This window comes from Gymnoscopelus microlampas, assembly GCF_963454915.1.
Source record: "Gymnoscopelus microlampas genome assembly, chromosome: 21".
In the NCBI taxonomy this organism is placed as follows: Eukaryota; Metazoa; Chordata; class Actinopteri; order Myctophiformes; family Myctophidae; genus Gymnoscopelus; species Gymnoscopelus microlampas.
Window position 1 is genome coordinate 26177757 of NC_139958.1, and position 24789 is coordinate 26202545.

Below are 24789 nucleotides of genomic sequence, written 5' to 3' on the forward strand. Positions count from 1 at the left end.
CGTACTGTAGGCGCTGCTTTTTCTTCAGAAGGCGAACTACATACAGTACCTGACATTTAACTGTCACTAATAATGGTAGCTATTGTATTAAGGCCATTATAATTCACTTGCAAGAACTGCTCTTGTAAAGTATCCACATCAGCCTATTGCTCTGTCAGATGTTTTAAAGCCCGAGTAGCTACAGTGAAAGACTTCCTTGTAGGGTATATCCTGATGGGGAAATGGGAAATAAATTCAAATTCAGGGAGATGAAAGGACTTATAAAACCTAACTGCTGTGATTACCTTGAACCATGATTCAACCCTCCTCGTGTAATCTCTCTCGTTGTGCTAGTGCTAGTTCTCTGCATTCCTGACTCTCATTTACACAGTAATTCAAAATATGCTCCTCATTGACTTATATTGTACGCTGAAACAGCTCTCAAAGTCACTCTTTTAGCCCGTAAACAAATGCAAACAAATTCAGACAATATAGAACATCACCAAACCCAGTACGGTTTGTTTTTTAAATGAAAATGTTCTTTTCTTCCTGTTGATTTTACAATTTGAAGATCCGGATCCACAGATCCAGTCCGGGTTATTATTCCTATTAAAAATGGCAATATGAACAGGAAGTTGACATTTTTATTTAAAAAACAAACAGTACTGGGTTTGGTGATGCTCTATAATCAACTTTGTTTGCGTTCGTTTACATGATAAAAGAGTGACTTTGAGAGCTGGTTCAACGTACAATGTATGTCAATGAGGAGCATATTTTGAATTATCAATTTCTAATCAATGGAGCAATTATTTTTGACTTCTTGTCCACCTTTGGAGTTACATCATGGCAAGGTACCTACACAACCCAAACCTCTACCAAAGTGGTCTTGCCCTTTAAGTCTCGATCTTCTTATGCCCGACTTACCTCAGAGATTTCAGCAAACTGCGTGTTGGCTTGACAGCACTTCTCTGCCGTCTCCACAGCCAGCTCATAGTTGTCCACAAAGGCCCGATAGACGCCCAGCTGGCTAGCCTGCCAAACAGCAAGAAACAAAGAAGAGGAAATACATGTCAATTATCACTGAAAAGTACAGCTGTTGAAAAGTCCTTAACCCATTAAATCCGGGAACGCATCCGTGTCATTTTAGATTTGAGCTATAACCATTATTTTATACTTTGGCTATTCAAAAATAGCAGATATACAAGCTCATGGCGCGCTACAAGCTTGTAGACCTGATATTTTTGAAAAATCTTGATTTCTGCAAATCTTTGAATACAGTATATATATATATTTATTTGTAACTGAAATCTTTGCTTCTGGAGGTATATATTTTTAAGCGAACATCTGTCAAATATTTTACCAATAGCCAAAGAAATGTTAAAATGACACAGATGCTTTCCCGGTCTGAATGGATTAATACTGTAGAACAGTGGTTCTCAAGCTTTTCATTTCAAGGAGTCCCAGTTTGGTATCGAGCATCGTGATAATTGAGGCAGGCACTGCAATCAGGATGTCTCCACGCTCTATCTACCTTCATTCTCAATAACCAACAGGCTAATACATACATACATACATACACCCACTAATACATATACCCACGGCAGTCAGGCAGTCTCTCCACGTTCAACCTCACTCATCTCCCTTCATTCTCATTCACTAACAAGCTAACACACACACACACACACATTTTTCTTTTGTTTGGAGGCCCACTTGCAATACCCTCGCGGTCCAGAGAACAGGTAGAGAACCACTGGTCTAGGTGGTCTTTTTAAGCACATCACCGTTCACTGCTCATACTGCATGCTCAGCATTGGTTCACACTCACAGCACTGTTCCTCCTCTCAAATGCAGTGCAAATGGAACCAGGTTCCAATTGTACACTCTCAGAGTTACAGATCCATAATGGTGCGTTTGTTTCCAAAACTAATCATTTAGGTGGAGACCCCCTTGAACCCTCTCAAGGACCCCCGGGGGTCCCCGGACCCCACTTTGAGAACCACTTTTGTTGCCTTCATCGACCATGCAAGCCAAACAGGAAAAAGTTAGAAGAGTGACCATATGGTTTGTTGCCTTATGTTTTGGGTGCGGTGGAGGAAAACCTTGTGTCTGAAGACAGGTTCTTGAAAAAGAACCTGTGTTCCAATGGATCCAATTTAGTTATCATTTAGTCACAAGCTTAAAGCAGATCTGCATAACTAAATCCAACTCTTATGCTATCCATAAAGGCCAAATTATATTTGCCACGTCTGCGTAGCTGCAATGTCCATTAGCATCATATGACATCCCTGTGTATCCCAGATTTTAGGACCGCACGGACAAGTACAGTGACTACACATGGGCTAGAAAAGAAAAATAGACGCTCTGTTTAACCCATTCAATCCGGGAGCGCATCTGTGTCGCGCTATGATATTGTAGATCTGCTATTTTTGAATAGCCATCTTAAATGACGGAGATACGTTCCCGGTCCTAATGGATTGAATGGAACAAGAGCCAGGTTGAGAGGAGATCTGTCGCTAATATTATGTGACAGTTAGGGCTTTCATGATGACAACATTTAAGTTGACGATTAATTGTCATAAAATAATTGCGATTAACAATTTAATTGTGTTTTTGGCATTGAACATTGGATTGGAATATAATGAATAAGAATAACATTTCTGTTTGCCTTTTAGGCTTCGTAAAAAAAAATTGCACAGGGCAGATATGGCAAATAACTTAAATAGAAGTTAAAGAACTTAAAGACATATACTTATACTTTAAAACATTTAAAAATACACATTGTAAGCTTGTAGATCTGCTATTTCCGCATTTTTTTATATTTGAAAATGCATGAAAATGTTTCAACATGGAAACAATTATGACGATTATGCAAAAATAATTGCGATTAGACGATTATGTAATAATTGAGACAGGCCTAGTGACAGTAAAGGACCTGAACTTGAAGTCATGTTCGCTGGCACTTGACAGGTTCATTAAATGGTACACACGCATAATAGAATAAAACCTGAATAAAAAAAAGACTTTTCGGAGCCTTCCTGAAGGAATGTATTAGTATCTGAAGTCTGCACAAAGGAATGGAATGCACAGAAATAATTGAAAAATTAAATATCTAGAACAGTGGTTCTCAACCTGGGGGTTGTGTGACCCTCAGAGGAGCCAAATAATTTGCAGGGATCCGCCCTCGTCAAGATGCTTTACTTAATTTGCTAAAAGAAAGAAAATCAAATACAAATATAGCTGCAAGCAGCGATAATACGGGGCCAGGAGAGAGAAAGAGAAATGATAATTCCTTTAACAGGTCAGTTCATGAAAGTCCTTGCGGTCTTGTTTCCAATGAGGGCCTGTGAGCAATTAGGGGTTAAGAGTCTTGCTCAGGGACAAATTTCATTTCATCGACACATTTGCTGACCTGGCCTGGAATCATACCTGGGGCAACCAGAGCCTCTGGCTCCCTAGGCGGGCTCACTAACCACTCAGCTATGGCCGCCCCTCAGAGAGAGAGAGAGAGAGAGAGAGAGAGAGAGAGAGAGAGAGAGAGAGAGAGAGAGAGAGAGAGAGAGAGAGAAACGGAATAGATTGAAGATAGAAACGGAATAGATTGAAGAGACAGAGAGAGAGACATGGAAACGGAATAGATTGAAGAGAAAGACATGGAAACGGAATAGATTGAAGAGAGAGAGCCATGGAAACAGAATAGATTGAGTCATGTTTTTTGCAATTCAACTTAAATGAGTCTGCATCAAGTGAGGCTTGAACCGGCAACCTCGTGAGGCATTCTTAGGTAGCTGCAACACTACCTATAGTGCTATAGCTTTGTCCAGGCTGATATTGTCTGTTGAGAAGTTGTACATCTCCTCAGAACCAAAACTAGTGAAAGTAGCCGATCTACAAGCTCACAAACCATTAAAAGTTGTCAGATTGTACATCGGCTATTTTCACAATGAAGTATGTTATACATTGAAAAAACATACTCTCATTGCTATTTGAAAAGTTGTGAGATTGTAGATCAGCTATTTTCACAATGAAGTATGTAAAAAACACTCAATTAAGTATTTCATGTTATCTTTAACAATTGCAGATGTATTCATTGATAGTCATGTTGTGTGAAATGCAACTTAGATGAAGTCTGCACCAAGTGAGGCTTGAACCTGTGACCTTGAGGTTGTGAGACATACAAGCGGGAAGCTATTGCACCAACAGACAAACCTCTGAAAAAAGAGATCACACCGATCATACAGTTTCACGCAAATAGCTGAAAAATCCTGGGGTTAAGTGTTTTTCAAACTGCTCAAGATTGCGGACAATCTAAGGGCGGTGCTTACTGGTCAACGTGATAGATGTGTTCCTCATTAGTCAAGGCACATGTGTAAGCAGGTCTAATGGCTGTCGGCCAAACGAGGCATGACCTTTGCCTGTTTAAAGTTTGCATTTTCAAAAAATTGCTATAGCGCCCCCGTTTGACCAATTGGAGTAAGATTGGTTTCAGTGATATTTGGAATGGCCCTTTACATTTCTGCAAAGTTTCAAAGAATGGTAAGTCTGCATGTATGTGTTAGGGGCAGATGAATAATTGTCATAAAACTGCAATATTCATTGGCTCATTAAAGCTTCATTTTTTCACTTATGGAAAATATTTTGCAAACGTTTGTCGGCATAGGTCCAAAGTTCATGTGTAAAACGTTTCGTGCAGATTGCTCAAAAATCCCAGGAGGAGATAGGTTTTAAATGTTTTTCATATAATTCAAAATGGTGGGAGATCTAAAGGTCAGAGGTCAAAAGTCAGAGGGTGAAAGTTGTTCAGCATGAGGAGACGCATACAGTGTATCCAAGTTTCATGGCTGTAGGTCAAACAGGGCATGAGTTGTACCTGTTCAAAGTTGCCATTTTCAATTGAGTGCTATAGCGCCACCTTTGGACGAAAGATTGTGAGAATTATTTCTTGATAGTTTTTCATGACCATCTACCATATGGCCGAGTTTCGTAAAAAGCGACTGCACGGTTCAGCCAGAACTGCGAAAAGTGGCAGAAGAAGAAGAAGAAACGGAATAATGCCAATAACAAAACGGGTCCATGCTGGAAGCCTGGCCCCGTAAAAATACATTATTAATTCATAATCTTCTGTTTTCTCAGTTAATATTTCAGTAGAAGCACAATCAAGACTAACTAGTCTTGATTTTTTGGGAGCAAGAGAGAGAGAGAGAGAGAGAGAGAGAGAGTGAGGACATTAATGTGTGTGTCAGTGTGTGAGCACGTGCCTGTGTGTGGGTGTGTGTGTGTCTTCACGCGAGCTGGCTCTGAGCTCCATACAGCAGGCAGGCAAGACACACTCCTTCCTTTTGCCACATAAACTTAAATTGCTCCATACAATTTTTAAGAAACTTTCATAGGAGCGAAAAGTTAGTCTGTGTATGTAAATGTTTACTCTGTCGCCACGACATGGAACAGTTGCTCTCAACAGCACGGTGGATAGATCTTCCTGTTAAAGTAAGATCCATCTAAAAGTACCAACCACCTGACACCCCACAAGTATCGTCCATCTTGACCACACGTAAGAAACTCAACGTGGGTAAGAATGTTGAGGCACAGCTGTTAACCCATTAAGACCTGAAGCCGATTCTACAAATGTCTTCTAAATCCCAACAGTATTCTGAAAAAACATAATTATGTTTCTATATCAGTGGTGCTCAAACCTTTTCATGTCAAAGACCCCCAAAATGATACGTATTTGGCCGCCAACCCCCATCTCAAAATGTTTTGTTCCAGGGACCCCCCAGAAGCAAAGAATGGAGTTAAAAATGTTCGCTTTAAAACAATACATATTCAAAGATTTGCACACATTTTCACGATTTTTCAAAAATAGCAGATCTACAAGCTCGTAGCGCGGCACTTTACTCCAGTGACAATAAAGGGGTATTTCCACACCAAAAATCCAAATCACATTGACGAACCAGTTGAGTTTTCTCAACATATAGACGAATCCACAGAGCGGCAATCATAACTGCGGTGCCGAGCGGGTGCCACTCCGCACCGCGACGCCGCAGCTACAGGCAGCGCTCTGTGGATTCGTCTATAGAGGAGGAACGTGGGTGGGGAGAGGTGTGCATTTTCCTCTCGGATGCACCGTCCCCAGTGTATAATTTCACTCCTCTCATCAAAATCCCTGTTTAAGAAAATGTACAGCAACCCATTAAGACCTGAGGCCGATTCTAAAAATGTCTTCTAACAGTTTTCTGAAAAATATGTTGCTATATCAGTGATTGGTTCGTTTTCATGTGAAGGACCCCCAAAACTATATGTATTTGGCCACGGACCCCCATCTAAAAATGTTTTGTTCCAGGGACCCCGAGAAGCAAAGATTTGAGTTAAAAATGTTCGCTTTCAAATGTATATAAATGCAAAGATTTTCACTCATTTTGAGGATTTAAAAAAATAGCAGATCTACAAGCTTTTTCAATTGAAAAAGGTTGAGATTAACTCAACTATACTGGAACCCGAATCTACGCTGCAAAGAAATCCTCAGTGGTTATTTAACTCCAAGATTGTACGAATACTAGAGTTACAGGGTCCATTTTGACCCCTGGTGTGCCCCGGACCGGCCGTTGGCAACCACTGATCTTGAGGAAGGTCATCCACCACAAACGCGCGCACATTGATCATTCCAAGAGTAAATAGTGTGCTACCTAAGGGTGCTACTAGCCGCCCGGTCTGTTGCCATGGCAGCCAGTGAAGCCTGCACAGTGGTACGGTTAATTAATGATCACTGTAACGCGGGCTGTAAAAGCCCATTAGAAATACGCACGGCGGAATTAAACTGCACCAAATGCCTGCCAGTGTCGCTGTCCATCTCTATAGCACACTGAAGACCGATCAATTTTGCATTCAAGTCAAAGAACAGAAAACACATGTAATGGCGAGAGCTACAGACACACATGCATTCAGTACACACACACACACACACACACACACACACACACACACACACACACACACACACACACACACACACACACACACACACACACACACACACGTGTGCATATGCGCGCACACACACACATAAAGCTTTCGAGTAGTACTGTACACTAAATGTTGCTAATAAGAGTACAATAGGTATCCGTTAAGAATGACCTAATTACAGGTCACTGAACACCTTGCTAATGAGTATTCACACTGCATTGCGTGTAAGTGGCGGCTCGTAATTACTCTCACCTTAGAGTACTTATCAATGGCCCGGGTTCGGGTGGGGGAGGGAAGCCAGGCGGGGGAGGGTGATAATCGTCATTGAATGTAATCCGACCTACACCTATCAGCGGGGAGTGTTGGGCGGGAGGAGTAGGACGAAGGCTCTACGACGTCCTCCCGGTGGGGGCTTCTCACTGGTAAATTTTGGCGGGCCTTGATGGCGATCTACAAGCTCACAACGTGTTGCAGTGCACACCAATGAAAGAAGGCATGGAGTAAAGCAATTTTCACTGTGGTCTGCAATCATATATCCCCACAGTGTCTGCATCCTGCGCGGGGCAACGATCAATCTGGTCCACAGTGGTGGTCATTCAGAGCGAGACAATCTCACTACTACACAGAAAAAAAATCTTCAACGTTAAAGTTAACGTTGAGAGTGTACAAAATGTAACCAAATGGACCCATAAGGACACGCTCTCCCAAGAGTCAAAATGAACACTCACTAAACACATTTACGTGTTGTATGGGCAGAACAGTGTTGCCAAAATGTCCCCATTCTCAGCCGATGTACACAGCAACAACACATGTGTCTACACAAGTGGTTCTCAAAGTGGGGTCCGGGGGACCCCAGCAAAATGTGTTAACCTGAAGCCGATTCTACAAATGTCTTCTAAATCCCAACAGTATTCTGAAAAACGTATGTTTCTATATCAGTGGTGCTCAAACTTTTTCAGATCTACAAGCTCATAGCGCGGCACTCGTATATGAGCTTGTATATCTGCTATTTTTGAATAGCCAAAGTGTAAAATAATGCTTTTTAGCTGAAATCAAAAAATGCGTTCCAGGTCTTAATGGGTTAATATAGCATGACAATCGTTTTAACCCCTTTATCCATTTATATGTTGGCTATTCAAAAATAGCAGATCTACAAGCTCGCAGCGCGGCACGAACATCTGCTATTTTTTATATTCTTTTTATTTTTATTCATTTTTTGGCAAAAATCTTCTCTGCTGGCGGTCCCCGGCACAACATCTTTTCAGATGGGGGTCCGCTGCCAAATCTGTATGACAAGTTTGAGAACCACTGGTCTACACACACAAGATTTGGGCTGCCAGTCTGAACAAAGCCTTTGTGTCTGTGAAGGACAATTATGTACATACTGCAGCAAGAACAAAACAAACCACTTGAGTAGCTTAGCCCTGTTTTATGTCTCGAAACACCTCTCTGTGACAGTCAGTCTGCCTTGCTGTCATTTTCTTCCCGTCTTGAACCTTTCTTTTAATCCTGCCTGCTTCGCAAAAGGCCCACAGATCTCTGCCTCTATGAGACAGTTCTATTGGGGCGGCAGTCTTGCGTTGGAGGACGATGTATCCGTAACTCACAGCCTGGACAAACTATATGTTTATGCATTCTTTTTGGGGTGTATCTTGGTGTATGTACATTTTGTGAGTGTCTTATAAGCCCGTACGGGCTGGGCATCTTGTGGTGCAGGATACTATAATAAAAATCTATCTATCCATCCTTAACCACATAAACCCTAGCAGACCTATTCTGGGGTTGTTGGGCATGCCATTATAGGCAAACATTCTGCAAAAATACGTGCAACGTTTGATGAAAATAGCAGATGGACAAGCTTACACCACATCACGACACAACAGGTTGAGAGCTGACAGCTCGTAGATCGGCTATTTTCAGCAAAGAGATTTGGTGTAGAAGGAAACAAGAGGGGCGACCAATAAAGACCTCCGAGGGACCCTGGTCAACAAAGTATATATAGTGTTTAAGTGGTTAAAGGGTATATTAAGCGATTTTATACGGTACAGAATTTAGAGCGTTACATACTGATAGCACTTGGACCCGCAGAGTCAGCTGTCAAAAATGTCATTCATAGTTAACTTGCAATTGCAAAGTACATGCATTAAAAAGAGCCGTTATTTCATGACAGTTCTGTCATCATGCACAGTTTTACAAATGAGGAAAATGACAGAACTATTTTTGCTTTGTCGCAGCACAGACTGCAGTGATGGCATGATCTAGTTTTGCATTATGCGGTCAGGTCAGATTGTAACCATTAGCACACAGAGCCTGGCTGAGTGTGCTGCTGCTTTCCAGGCTGCGATGATGAAGACATCTTCATGTTTTCACAGCCTGACTTTTTTTTGGGAACTCTTCAAACAAATACCCTGTTTGGAAAGAAACAGGACATCATGTTTCTACTAATCTCTCAAGAACAGATTCTGCTCTGCGTTTGAATCTGTCGGGGGGGTTCGTCATATCGCGTACGCACTGGCCTACAAGTGGGCGTGCCTTGGGAAGCAGGCCGCGCTTTACCCACTCAAATGTAGTGGGCGGGATTTACGTGTCTGCCGATCCTTCCCCACTCGAAACTCATTTAACAATAGCGTCCTCGGAGCAGACAAAACCACGGAAAGATATTCACATTTTAACTTGCTCTTTCATCGTAGAAACAAGTGGGCTTATAACCAAAACGATCCATGTTCTCTGGGAGAAGTGGTGTTAGTGTTCCGTGTAGAAATATTGTTAGTGGGAATGAAAACATAGTCGCACCACCGGAAGTGAAAGGCTGAAGGCAGACCAAAACCCCGGTTTCCTTGCGTACGTGTGCTACGTCGACTTCCGCCCAGAGCCAAGTGAGATAGTAAAAAACAGCAGAGGGCGCTGTTTTTCCTTTTCATTTGGCGATGGGTTCCCAGATTGTGTTTCTACTGACATATGACTCTAGAGGGAGGTGAGACACAGGTGGCATGGCAGCCGAGGGTGTGTGTGGTTTGTTAGGCTCCACACATATCCCTTTAATTTGCTTTATCCTGCAATTATTTACGGTTTTGGCCATTGTTTTTAAACAAACATCCACCAGTACAAGAACATGCTTAGATCAAAGAAGCATTTTAAATTGTAAAAGCAGAGATAATCGAAATGTTTGCGCACTGCTGCTTTGCTGCTGGTTTCTGCTGGTCCCACTGGGACAATGCCTCAATAAGAACAATGCGGAAAAACAAACGCAAAAAATAGCAGATGACCACTCTTCGCTTCTAAACGAAACGCCGAGGTTGAATTTCCTCGGGTATGGATACCTTATGATTTATTCGACCACCAGACCAAAGGAATGCTGCCACGCTACACCAAACAACAACAAACAAAAGACGTGGAAAAGAGGTCGGTGGTATGCTTACAGAACACTACTGATTCTCCTTCTGCTATCCGGCGATGTACACCTAAACCCCGGCCCATCAACCAACTTGGTCCCGGAACAAACACCAGCGAGTGGACCGAACGTGGGGCAACTGAACGCAGACGCCAGCGGGCTGCCATCGCTCACCGTAGCGGCGGCATGGGGACCCGTGCGCAGCGGGGCTGGATCGGTTGGAGATGAGGAGGCACGGCTGGATCCGCTCGGGCTGAAGTTTGCCCAGGACACGGTGCACATGGCAGCGAACCCACGGGACCCTAATCTACCTGCTGGCCCTGTTTTCCACCCGGAGGGACATGAACTGTCTGAAGATTCTACACAGTCACTCGCTGGCAGGCAACTCCAGCCGCCTGAGCGAGTGACCAACGCAGCCGATGGAACCAATAAAAAAGGTATCCAGTCGGCACGAAAACAACGTGAATACAGATTCTTCCAGACTGTCAACCATGCTAAGGTGATATGGGAGCCAACGTCTAAACCCAAAGGTATCCTGGGTGGCCACCTGAACATTCAGAGTATGAGATTAAAAGTAGATGAAATAAATCATCTCCTGATAGACTCTAATTTAGACTTCTTAGCGCTGAGTGAAACATGGCTTCATAATATCGCAACCAGTGTGATTGATGTACCTGGCTATGTTTGCTATAGAAAGGACAGATCATATGGAAGGGCAGGAGGCGTATTATTGTATGTCAGAAACACTTTTAAATGTAACGAAATCAAACTGGACACGTCCTTAGAATGTTTAGCTGTGAATGTAGTATTGTCCCCCAAGATGAATTTTAATGTTGTTGTCCTGTACAACCCACCATCACATGATGTTTCATTCTATCACGACCTTGATGAATTGCTTAAAATGTTAAATTGCCGCCTTGAAACCTTATTTGTAGGGGATATAAATGTTAACTGGTTATGTAAAAATGGTAGACAAAAGTTGAAAATGTTAATGTCAAAACATAATTTTAATCAGATGGTAAAGGACCCTACAAGAATCACCCGAACAAGTAAAACTTTAATTGACCTAATATTTACAAACAGACCAGAACGAATTACAAAGACATATAACTTAATAACGGGTCTTTCTGACCACAATATGACCTTGATAGTCAGAAAATTAACAAAACAACGTCTGCCTGTATTCATTAATGAACATAAAACAGGGAGTGCATTCTTTCCCAAAAGTAAAATGCCACAATTTGAAAACGAATTAAATAATTTAGACTGGACAGACATTTTACAAACAAATGAACTAGACAACTGTTGTATCACTCTAATGAAAACACTTACGGATTTGATTAATACATTTACAAAACATTTTAAAGGTAGGCAACAGAGAGCCACTTTACCCTGGTTGAACAATGACATTCACCAGTTAATGAAAAAAAGAGATCTGGCACTAAAAAAGTCACTGACCACCAAAATTAACACAGACCGCCTCATTTTTACGGGACTGAGAAATGTGGTGGTCAGGGAACAGCGCAAGGCAAAAACGGCATACTTCACACATCTGATAGCAGAATCGAAAGGAAATAGTATAGCACTTTGGAAACACTTAAACAATTTATCTAAAATTAAGCCCAGCCAGCGAAAATCAATAATGGAGTTAGAAATAAATGGAGTGACTAGCACAGAAAGTGTACGAATTGCAAATGAATTTAATAATTATTTCATTCAATCTGTAGAGGAGCTCGCTCAAATTTTTGAACCAGTCAAATTGTCACAGGTCATAATCGTAGACTCATCACAGTCTTTCTATATTAGGGAAGTTGACCAAGAGAAAGTGGGTGGAATAATGAATAAACTAAGTAACTCAAAGGCAAAAGATCTGTTTGGGTTGGATACTGCTTTCATTAAAAAGCATAGTTCCACTCTTATTGAACCCATAACACACCTGATTAACCTTTCAATCAGAGTTGGCAGATTTCCACATTGTTGGAAAACTGCGATCATAACGCCTATTTTTAAAACCGGAGCACCTGATCAAGCAGGTAATTACAGACCTATTTCTATTCTACCCGCTATCTCGAAGATACTGGAAAAGGTAATTGCAGAACAGCTGGTTGATCACCTTGAAAGGAACAAACTTTTGTGTCCCACTCAATTCGGATTTAGGCCAGGTTATTCAACTGAAATGGCCAACTGCTACCTCACTGAAAACATAAAGAGCTCATTAGATAACGGTAAGGTAGTGGGTGCAGTGTTCATAGACCTTAAAAAGGCCTTTGATACATTACATCATGAAATACTCCTAAGTAAACTTAATTATTTTAAATTCTCGAAACAAGCAACCAGCTGGTTTGCATCATATTTAGAAGGTAGAGAGAGCTATGTGTCAAAATAAATGCAGAACAGTCAACCCCTAAAAGATCCAGAATGGGCATTCCACAAGGCTCAATACTAGGGCCTTTGCTCTTTAGCCTATACATAAATGACTTACCAACTTGCTGTAAAAGCACCTCCTGCCAAATGTATGCAGATGACACAATCATTTATGTATCAGCTGGAACCCCATGTGAAGCAGCAGAGATACTAACCCATGAAATGGAGGATGTGTCCCACTGGCTTAAAAGGAATCACCTAACACTGAATCTAAAAAAGACAGTAGCAATGAACTTTTCAATAAGAAAGAGAGCAAATTATGAACTAAACATTCAAATAGATCAATCGGAAATCGAGGAAGTCAGTGATTTCAAATTTTTGGGAGTCACTCTTGACTCTCAGCTCAAATTTGATAAGCACATCCAAAAGTTAAGTAAGACTCTAAAAATGAACCTGAACTGTTTCAGAATGACCAGACAATATATACCACTGCATGCAGCCCAACTGTTTATGCATGCCATGATATTTTCCCATATATCTTACTGTATTACTGTTTGGAGCCAGGCTTCACAGTCAATTATAAAACCAGTTGCATCACTGTATAAACAAGCACTGAAAATAATGGATAAAAAACGAATGAAATGCATAATCCTTAAAAAATACAACATGCTTAGTTTTGACAGTTTTATTAAATTCTCCTTCATCAAATTGATTTTTAAATGTGTTAATGATCTTGCCCCAGATGTACTCTGTCCTCAGGTGAAAGGGACAGGTACTAATAGAATCACCAGGGGATCAGCGAATGGAGACCACAAGGTAGCAATGCGCAGCACCACTTTTGGTCAGTCATCTTATTCAGTGAAAGGGATACACTTGTGGAATGCCCTACCAACTGAAATAAAAAAACTAACTGATCTCAAAATATTTAATGAAAAGGTTAAATACTGGCTGAAATCAAACCAAAGCTGTGAACACTAATTAGGCACGTTTTTAAACGTAAATGTCACTGCTTTCATGAATGTAATTTGGGAATGTTATTGGGAATATACTTGTTTAGATTAGAGCTTCATGCATGTGCTTTTTGTAACAGAATTTTTAGGTAGATATTTATATTTGTATAGAAAGGTCTAACCAGGGACTGGGGTCGCAAATTAGCCTTGGCTATAAACCCCTTGTACAATTGCAACGGTTTCATGTTTTTATAACTGATTCATTGTTTTTTGTATTGTCCCTGTCAAATAAACATATAAATAAAAAAAATAAAAATAAAAGCTAATATTCACTGCAAGTACAGTACTGCAAACACGTATGAGGGGGAAAAAGGTAGAAAATTGCAAAACCTAACCTTTAAGCCTAATTTATGGTTGACGCTTTTCTTGGTTGAAAATACATATTTTTATCGCATGAAAAAGTATAAATTCATTTCAAACCTTTATTTATTCTCGAAGGACATTTAGGTTGCCCTCATTTTCAGTGTTGTCGAGATACATCACAGTCCAATTTCATTTTCACATCAATATTCATATCAATGATAAAACAAAACAAAACAAAAACATAAATCTTCCCCTATCCTGTGATACAACACAAATTTTAAAGCAGTTGCAGACACTTGTGGGTAGGTCTGCAATCAAAGATTTAAATTGTCCATATGTTATGGGGGAACAGATGTTAAATTTAAGCTGTAGGTCATTCCAAGTGGTTGGGGCACTAAAACAAAAGCCTGTTTTCCCCAGTTCAGTCTTTACTTTGGGGACCTTTAGCGTGAGCCTGTCACTGGTGTCCTATATGTTACAGGATTCCAATCCAGCAGAGATTTAATATACAATGGTAAAGTTCCATCAATTGCCTTAAAAATAAACAGGTACCAGTGTTTGTTTCGCCTGGTGGCCAAGGAAGGCCAACCCCCTCTATCATACAGGATGCAGAGATGAGTCCTATAATGTTCACCAGATGCAAATCACAGAGCAGAATGATAAACTGTATCCAAGGGCTTGAGGACAGAAGGAGCAGCATTCCCATAAATGACATCTCCATAGTCCAACACAGAAAGAGAGATGCTTCAATAACCCTTTTCCTACATGCCATTGGAAAACTATCTCTGTTCCTGTAAAAAAAAAGAATAAGCCAATCTTTTGCCTTAGTTTACAGGCAAGATTGTCTATACTACATTTAAATGTAAATTTGTCATCAAGCCATATTCCAAGGTACTTGTATTCAGCAACCCTTTCTATAATGGATCCATTTGAGGAAGTAAATGCGTAAGTTATTATAATCAATTTCTCTGGCCTTAGAAAATAGCATGAATTTAGTTTTGCCTGCATTAAGTACACGCTTCTCTGAAGTGGATTCTGAAGTGCACTAAATGAAAGCTGCAAGTTCTCAGTTGCAAGCTGGACAGAATCAGCAATACAATAAATGATGGTGTCGTCTGCATGTCATTTTTGCCGAATGTAAGCACCAGAAGAGGGAAGCTAGGGTTTGATTGATTGAATACTTTATCAACAGTTTGCAAATAGTACAGTGGTACGATTATACAATGGTGCTAAAAGGATAACACAAAAAGACCTGAGGGCTTATTTCCATTGTGGTCCTGTGTATTCAATTCAAGTTCAAGTGGTTCAAGTGCTTAATCCTCTCTACTTCACCCTCTTGCTCCTCATCCCTCTAGGGCTGTCGAGAATTATGAAATCTTACTTGATGATTAATCGTCGCTCAAATAAGTGCGATTAACGCTTTGATTGTGTTTCTGTCGTTGCACATTGGAACATTATGAATAGAAATTTAATTTCGGTTTGCCTATTAGGCTTCGTAATCAAAAATTGCACAGGGCAAATATGACATAACTTAAATATACAAAGCCCCAAATTCAATGGCTGTCATGTAGCTAGTTTTTCTTAATAAAGTAGTTTTTATTTTGTTGCTGTTTTGTAAAGCGACTTTGAGTACTCAGAAAAGTGCAACTGTATACTGTATGAATGAACTGTATGTATTATTATAGTGGATTTTTTCAGATATTTTTTGCGGGCACTAAATCTTCCCTATACTGACTCGTATTAAAGTAGCTCCTGTCTGGAAAGGACAGCATGAGAGTGGAAGGAATTGGGCTAAGAATGTGCGTGTGTGTGTGTGCGTGTGTGTGTGTGTTTTGGAGAGAGTGGGAGAAACAGAACAAGAGAGAGAGGGGGGGGGGGTTGGAGAGAGAGAGAGAGAGAGAGAGAGAGAGAGAGAGAGAGAGAGAGAGAGAGAGAGAGAGAGAAAGATGGAGAGAGGGATGGAGAGAGAGAGAGAGCGCGAGAGAGTGCGAGAGAAAAGTAGAAGCGGGGTAAAGTGGAATAGTGATTGTCGGTTCTTAGATGTATTCCATAATCCAACAACACAGCAATGACAGGCGCTGTTTGGTACATTTGCTCAACAAAGGTCACACAAAGAGAAATAGTAAAGGCAGCACATATGGATCCGTTATTGAATAAACAACCAGATTTTAAAAAAATGGATTTTGCCATGTGCCTCCCACTCCTGAGTAAAAGAGACAAATTAAATAATCCTTCCTCTGTTTAGACCCTGAGGGGCCTGCTATGAGAAGTTAATAGGGGGCGAGCAAGCAAGAGAGAGAGAGAGAGAGAGAGTGACTTTGGCTCAGTTTATGCTGTCTATTTATAGCAGCTTCTTTGAGACACAAAGCATACAGTGTAGCGATGTTCTAGAAAGAGAGCATTGTGACACATGTCTGCCCGCGCGTGCGTGTGTCTGTGTGTGTGTGTGTGTGTGTGCAGTGGCGGAACAACTCAAAGCCGGGCCGGGAGGCACAGCACAGTGATCGCGCGCGTGCATGCTGCACACCCCGAGCGCGCACGAAGCGTGTATGCGTGTATGCTACACTGTATTTTGCGGGTTTTGGGCGCAGTTACTTTTTGGGGGGCTTTTTGTCACTTTATTTCGGTTTTAGGGTTAGGGTAGGGTTTGGTTAGGGTTAAGGGGGCTACGAGGGGGCGAGCGTCTAGCCCGCGGCCACGCCCACGTTGCGCCCGCGGCCACTTGGCAACTCATATAAGTGGCGTAGCGTCATGAGGGTCAGTGGGGCCGTGGCTCGGTCAGTGAAGACCCTGTAGTGCGGATGATATGTGGCATAGAGGGGCAGATTGTAAATCCCCAGAGGAAACATCCGTGGGCTACCATTGGTTCAGCGATGTGTGCGGTAGCCCTGCGGCCCCTCCTCCTCCACCAATGTGCAGTATTGAGAGCCCTGACGTCACAACAATTGGAGCGATGGGCACTGCACTGTGGTTGGTTAGGGTACACCTAGGGTTGATAAGCACTGCTCTAATCGGAGCGAAATTATCTGAAATTACTACATGACCATAATGCAGCCTAACATGCGTTGCACGGGGCGGTCCTGCCATTACGTTAGTTACTGTAGTTGCTGTGGAGCTACATAGTTCTCCAGAAGACACACACAAACATACACCATCTACAATGGACGAACTGAGCAGCAATATTGACATTCACCACACGAACGTGCATTGTTGACAAAGTCATTGCACAGCCGCTGCAGGCATGACAACCACGTTAGCGTTAGCGACATGGCAGCTATCACAGCGCCCTGTCCGTCGTGCTGCAACTGCCTGTGATGGCTACAGCAGTAACAGCAAGCTGTCTGCGATGCCATTGTCTGGAGACTGCTCTTAGCGTGACACGACCAATGAGAGTGAGCGCTGTAGTTGTTGCTAAGATACGGTGGCGTCTCTGCCCCATAGCTTGTAGATCTCTCACACATGATTGGCGTAGGCTGCGTTGCCAGGTCTGACTTTGTGTCTAAGCAATGGTCGGCTTATTATATTTTTGCGCGCCTTTGGGCTCGTTTGCATTGTGCGCACGGCAGCGCTTGTTTAGCGTACGTCAGAGCGACGTGGCAACGGACGTGGCAACGTGAAAGGTGATTGGCTGGTGAAAAGAAACACCCGGACGTGAATTTTGTGTCGGCGAAGTGATTTGCATAAGTATTGGAGCATAATGCGTTTGATATTAATTGTACATCCTGCAAGTACAGTGATGGGATGCGAAGCAGCTGGTTTTACAGGCAGAATATTGAGGAATTTTGGGGGAAAATGTGGAGTTAGTTGGGCCATGTGTCTGCTTGGCCATTGAGCACATACACTCGTGTACACTCCATGAGTGTGGCCGCCAATTATGGTAGCAAGATATATGTTTCTGTTCGCCTTTTAGGCTTCATAATCTCTCTATGAGATTACGTAATAATTCATTATCTCTTTTGCCGATGAGGATTTGCAGAATGCCCGAGCGTAGAGCTCAGGTGGATAAGAGCAGTGCAGACATTCAGAGTGTGTTTGTGGTGGTTCTGAAACTTCCATTTGGTGCGTGGTGGTGGTTTAAGCAGACTGATGTCTTTCTCAGTGGGTCCGGCACTGGCACTACAGAGAGGTGTATGCATTTCCTCACTTCGTGCCGCGCTGTGAGCTTGTACATCTGTTATTTTCTATTTAAAAAAAAAGATATATCAACCTTTTCAAATGGGGGTCTGCTGCCAAATGCATATCAATTTGCGGGTCCTTGACTTGAATAAGTTTGAGAACGACATACAGCTGCGTGGTGCAAACTTAAAGTAGCCTTTGTGACTATCATTTTGCACTAGTACAATATTCGACTCGATTATCGGTTGACGATGTTTGTCAGTCATTTTTGATATTTCAACAAAACAACGATTTACACTTGAGTACAGTACGTACACACATAGCTGCATGGACACACAGAGGTGGAAAAAGTACTCATTTTTTTTACTTAAGTAAAAGTAACAATACTGCATTGTAGAAATACTCTGTTACAAGAAAGATTTACTAGAGTAATAGTACAAAAGTATCAAAATGTGCTTAAAGTATAAAGTACTTAAAAATCTTTTGAAAATGGCAGATCCACAAGCTCACAATGCGTCACATCGCATTGTGAGCTTGTAGATCGGCTATTTTCAAATGGCCGAATTAGGGCTGAAGTGGTTAATATATGTTTTCGTAATAATAATAATAATCAAAATCTACAAAGTAACTAGTAACTAAAGTTTTCAAATAATTGTAGTGGAGCAAAAGTACAATATTTGCCTCTGAGGTGTAGTGGAGTAGAAGTAAAATTACTGAAAATAGGAAATACTCCAGTAAAGTAAAAAAAATACCTCAAAATTGTACTTAAGTACAGTACTTGAGTAAATGTACTTGGTAACTTTACACCACTGGACAGTACACACACACACACACACACACACACACACACACACACACACACAGACACTGGTACGACCGTACCTGTTTTTGGAAGAGGTCCCCCACTCTCTGGTGGTGGCTCCACTGCTGGACGCGTGGCAGCAGGCAGTCATAGAACTCCTTGTGGATCTCGTAGAGCTCAGGCACTTTGAAGAAGATGGTCTCGATCTGGGCCACCGTCAGCACTGGCTGGGAGGTCGTGGCCGCAGCTTTCAGAGGCTTCATGGGCTGACAACGACGGACAGACAGGAAAGATGACATACATGAATGAATGAATGAATGGTGGAGACAATGTCCTTAGCTTTTAGTCCTTGTCAAAAATCTTCAAAGATAGCAAAAATAGCAGATCTGCAAGCTCACGGCACGTCGCAAGCTTGTCGATTTTTGCAATGTTTTCCAATCTTGTTGAATCTTGCCCACGAATAATCAATCCATTTTACAAAAAAAAACTCAAACTAATAAAACTAAGCCTTCTTAGCCTTCTAATCAAAATAAATAAATAAACTAAACTAGCAAACCAACTTTAAATTCAAAACAAAAAGTCAAAATGAAATAGAAACTAATGAAATATTAAAAACTATAATAACCTTGGAATGAATGAATGAATATAATAGCAAGCTACTGAATACGTGTGAGTGAGTGTGAGTGAGTGAGTGAGTGAGTGAGTGAGTGAGTGAGTGAGTGTGTTTGTGCAATATTTGCCTCTGAGATGTAGTGGAGTAGAAGTAAAAGTACTGAAAATAGGAAATACTCCAGTAAAGTTAAAAAAATACCTCAAAATTGTACTTAAGTGGGGGGGTGCATGTGTTCTCACCAGTAGCAGTGCCTCCAGGTGACTGAGATATGTCTCCTCGCTGGCCAGGATCCCAGACAGAACCCACTTCCTCATCTCCAAGCCCTTCTCCAGGTCACACTCCGTCTGCAGCAAACACGTGCACAGACATACACACAAGTCATTGCTTTATACAGTGCTGCTATGTATACAATGTAAAAAGTAGAAACAATGCTGACTGACTGTCACGCATTACCTATGCATTGAGAAACGGTAAACTGACATACAGCAATTGTCCCAAGGTTGATGCAATATTGCAAAAGGAGTACAGTTAAAACAAGGTACTTTTATGTGACTCGTATACTCACACACACACACACGCCTTTGCTAACTATTTTGATATACAGTTACAGTATCAGTTTTACAAATAGATGTATTAGCAAACACGAATGCTGGAGAAATGTCTACGTCACAATGTGAACAGCAACAGTCTTCACTTTTCCAAAACAGCGAAGAGAAGGAGAGAGAGAGAGAGCCAGAGAGAGAGAGAGTCTTCAGGCTGTCTTGTTTAACCAAGAACTCTGACATAACTCAAACAGGCAAGGCCTCCCACCAGACCAATGCTTATGCTGGGAATACTAATGTGTGAGTGTTCAAATGCATGAGTAGTGATGCTCACTTTACACGCACGCACAAACTCAGACATGTACTGTATCTACTGTACGCAGACATAAGCACAGGCACATATTAGCATGCACACGTGCACACACACATGTAGAAGTACTGTATGTCATTGGTTCTCAAAGTGGGGCCCGGGGACCCCCAGGGGTCCTTGGGGGAGTACCAAGGGGTCCCCAGCGAAATTTGTTAATAAAGCGTCACAATCACAACCCCTTTATCCATATTTTGGCTATTCAAAAATAGCAGATATACAAGCTCATAGCGCGGCACTCTATGAGCTTGTAGATCTGCCATTTTTGAAAAATCATGAAAATGTGTGCAAATCTTTTGAATATATATATTTTCTAAAGCGAACATTTGTAACTCAAATCTTTGCTACTGGGGGTCCCTGGAACTAAATATTTTGTGATTGGGGTCCGCGGGCCAAATACATATCATTTTGGGGGTCCTTGACATGAGAAAGTTTGAGAACCACTGCTGTATGTGATGGTTCAAGTTACGGCGCGGGGGAGTAGAGAGGAGAGGGGAGAAGAAGGGCGAGTGGGGGTCAGAGTGAAGGGAAAACAGAGGAAGAGACAGAAGAACACAGACGGTAAGACTGCTGGACTAACCACTTAAACCCTTTATCAAAACGGACGCGAGTAGGCTCTGTACTTGGTCTGCTCTTGTTTATTTCTACACCAGTGGTTCTCAAACTTTTTCAAGTCACACATTTGGCCACGGACCACCATCCGAAATTCAAAATTATTCAACATTTTGCTAACCAATGTTCTACACCAAATTCCGACGGCAGAAATAGCACATTATCTACAGGTTTGTATTGCATTATAAAGTGTGGTTTTCACAAAATCCTAAAGACACACCTGGACTTGTGTCACGACTCACGAGTCACCAGTATGCCAAAGCAAACACTGATGTAAGGAATAAGGGCAGAGGAAGGACAGGGACGGGCACAATACAAAAGTGGCAGGAAAAGGAAGGTAGAAGTGTTCATTTAACTCTGAGAGTGTACACATTTACCCGCGAGAGTCCATCTTTATACTCTTCCGTGTTAACACTATGGATATGACTGTGTACTGTATCTGCAGCTGGCTCGACCCTTTGAACTTAACAGAGGCGATCTCTGCCAACTACCTGAGGCCGTTCAGGGAGACACTTAATACTGTGTGTGTGTGTGTGTGTGTGTGTGTGTGTGTGTGTGTGTGTGTGTGTGTCAGGGCACCATGGCATGGGAGAGAATGTGGAGAATGCATCGAGCAGACAGGATAAGAGTCCACCAAACTATGCACCCTGAGATGTGGGACTGGTCTCAGTGTGTGTGTGTGTGTGTGTGTGTGTGTGTGTGTGTGTGTGTGTGTGTGTGTGTGTGTGTGTGTGTGTGTGTGTGTGTGTGTGTGTGTGTGTGTGTGTGTGTGTGTGTGTGTGTGTGTGTGTGTGTGTGTAAAAAGTAATGCATTAGTGAGGAGTTGCAATTGGTGCTAGCCTGTGTAAGTGTCTAGACTTGGATAATGCGGGCACATATGCATGTATTTAACCACTTAAATCTTAATACTTTGTTGTACATCAATATCTATAATAGCTGATATACAAGCTCCCAACAGGTTGCAATGCGACGCGTTGTGAGCTTGTAGATCGTCTATTTCCGGGAGAATGTATTTGTTTGCCAAATATTCATACACGTTTGCTAAATGTTCATACTTTTTAACAGAATATTCTAACATTTTTGCCAAATATTCAGCCAAATGTTCTCTTATTATGACATGCCCAGAATAGGGATGCTGGGGTTCGTGTGATTAAATGGGAGGTAAATGAGGCTGAAACCTGTTCCCATGGCCACTGCACAAGCAGATGCCAGCAAGGAACTCAGTGGACTGAGAAAGCCTGGGTGATTATGGAATGGTCCAGGCTTCATGAAGTCCATTAGCTAGGAACCTTTGGCCCCGTTTTCATTAGCTCTGTTCAGCATAGTTGCAAGCTAGCCAAGATATTGTGGTTTTAGTTTGTATTTGACAAGTATGATTAGATAATAACTTGCATCTCCTACACACACCCTACAAAACTAAATGGCAAAGCAAATAGCAGATACAACGTCTTCTTGTTATTCTTCGCCCAATGATTTGATAAAAACATGCATTATTTTATTATTTATGTTTTATTTTGTATTTCTTTTGCAAACTATGAAGATTCAATACCAAATACTACACAATACACAAAATGGCCTATTTAGAATCAATAGCTGTTAATTCATGTTGGTGCTTATGGTCTGGCCAGGTTGTGAAACATGGGTTGCAGCCATAGTTGAGCCAGATTTGGCTAGACGTTTCAGACCGCAGTACGATTGGCTCGGAGCCAAACAGGCGTGACTAAAACCTGGTCACTGGAGACAGGGCATATGCTGTATTTGGCTCTGACATCCTAGCAGTCATCTTTGTACACTTCAAGTGGCTTCAAGTGGGGCAAAGATCACTTTAGCTCTGAAAATGGTTCAGAGTATACTACATTTTATGAATGGAACACCCATGAGTTGGCCCAGATTACTTCTTCTAAAACCCAAACTGTAACACTCTTCCTCTCTATCTCAAAATCAAATACTTACATTTTCCAAGGTAACTCATCTTTATATTTTTGTTTTATATCGCCGAAGACAATATTAACTCACTGAGTGCCAGAATTGCCAGAATTATTTCTGGCTATGTTTTTCAGCTATAAGTTAAACAAGGAGTGGATGGAGCTGCAAATCTTCAGATAATGATATCTTGGGTTCTGAACATGTTTTTCAAAAACACGTCATTGGCACGTTGCGCCATAGCGGTAAAAACACGTGAAACACGTCAATGACACTCAATGAGTTAAGCAAGATTAATTCAACAACCTCACAGAGTGGTGCCAGAAGAACAACCTCTCTCCCAATGTCGATCAAGAGCAAGGAGCTGATCGTAGAGAGGGACTCCATCTACTTCAATGGGTCTGTGCTGCAGTGGAGCAAGTCAGCACATTCATTTTCCTCTGCGTTCACATCACCAAGGATATCTACTGGGATGAGCGCACTGTCCATGTGAAAAAGGCACAATAATGCCACTTCCACGTCAGGTGTCTGAAGAAGTACGGCATGGGGACCAAGAATATATGAGCCTTTATACAGAGGCACCACAAGAGCATTGGACACATCTCTGCCTGGTAAGGGAACGGCACTACCGTCAACTGTAAGGCACTGCAGAGGGTGGTATATGGACAGCCCAGAGCATCAGTAGACGTGAGCTTCCCTTCATTCATTCAGGATATATACAACAGCCGCTGTGCCAGTGAAGCCTGTAGGTGTTTCAAGGAACCCAGCCACCCCAACCATGGACTATTTCAGCTGTTACCGTCTGGCAAACGGTACCACGGCCTCATGGGCCGGACCAGCAGGCACCGGGACAGCTTTGTCCAACAAGGTTTATGAACAATAGACACGGCTTGTTGCCGCACGCATGCGCGCACACACACACACACACACACACACACACACACACACACACACACACACACACATAAAACAGGACCATACACACAGCACCTTACACACACCACACACAGGCACCCGACACTTAATATTTATAAGTGTACACATAATCATATATATACACACACACACAAACACACACACAAATATTACATTTTTATGTAGGACCCATGCACACAAGCACCTAACAATGTGCTATTGTTGTTGATATTTTAGCGTTTTCTTATTTACCATTTTTATTTTATTGCCATGTTTTGCTAATTCGTGTTGTTACAATGTCGAGGAGCCGAAGCCCAAGAACCGTACTCTCGTATACGTGTATGTGGGGTATAACAAATACAAATCTTGAATGTATTATGCATCATTTAGAGGAAGCCTCTCTACAGTATAATCCCGCTGTTTTCACATCAGCTAGGCTGTGTATGATGGCACTAATTGGCTGTAACTACCCTGTACATAGTACAATCCTTAGTGTTAATTTACCCCTGAAATGCATCAAAGCATTGAAGGAATATCTCATGGAAGGGATTCCAGAGTTAAATTAGCACTCAAGACTTTACAGTGCAGAAAGAAGCTGTACGGTTTCAGACAAACAAATAATTCTGTTTTTGCATTATTCAGACATGCAAACTTGTAGCTTTTCAGCTACAATAGCCGTTTTGAATCCAAATAGTATGACACCTGACCTGAAAAAAAAAACATGTTGTCACTCTTTTCACTTCGGGGCCGTTTGCATGCCTGATTATTATGATTGTGTAAAAAAAATATATATATATTTTTTTTTTCAAAAACGATGTTTTTTTTCTCCCAAAACGATACATATCGTCGCGAAAAGGTATCGCGATATATCGCGGGACGATATATCGGCACACCC

The 24789-nt window shown here is 41.8% G+C and overlaps 1 protein-coding gene across 1 annotated transcript in view; it reads right to left on the reverse strand.

The window, feature by feature from the left end:
• LOC311038129 (breakpoint cluster region protein-like) overlaps positions 1 to 24789 on the reverse strand; it is a 123797-nt gene that overhangs the window by 46083 nt on the left and 52925 nt on the right. The window contains exons 3-5 of the mRNA XM_084047480.1: positions 19775 to 19879; positions 19003 to 19188; positions 904 to 1011 (exon numbers count right to left, since the gene is read on the reverse strand). Of these exons, the coding sequence (XP_083903606.1) occupies positions 904 to 1011; positions 19003 to 19188; positions 19775 to 19879 (399 nt within the window). The remainder of the gene's footprint in view (positions 1 to 903; positions 1012 to 19002; positions 19189 to 19774; positions 19880 to 24789) is intronic.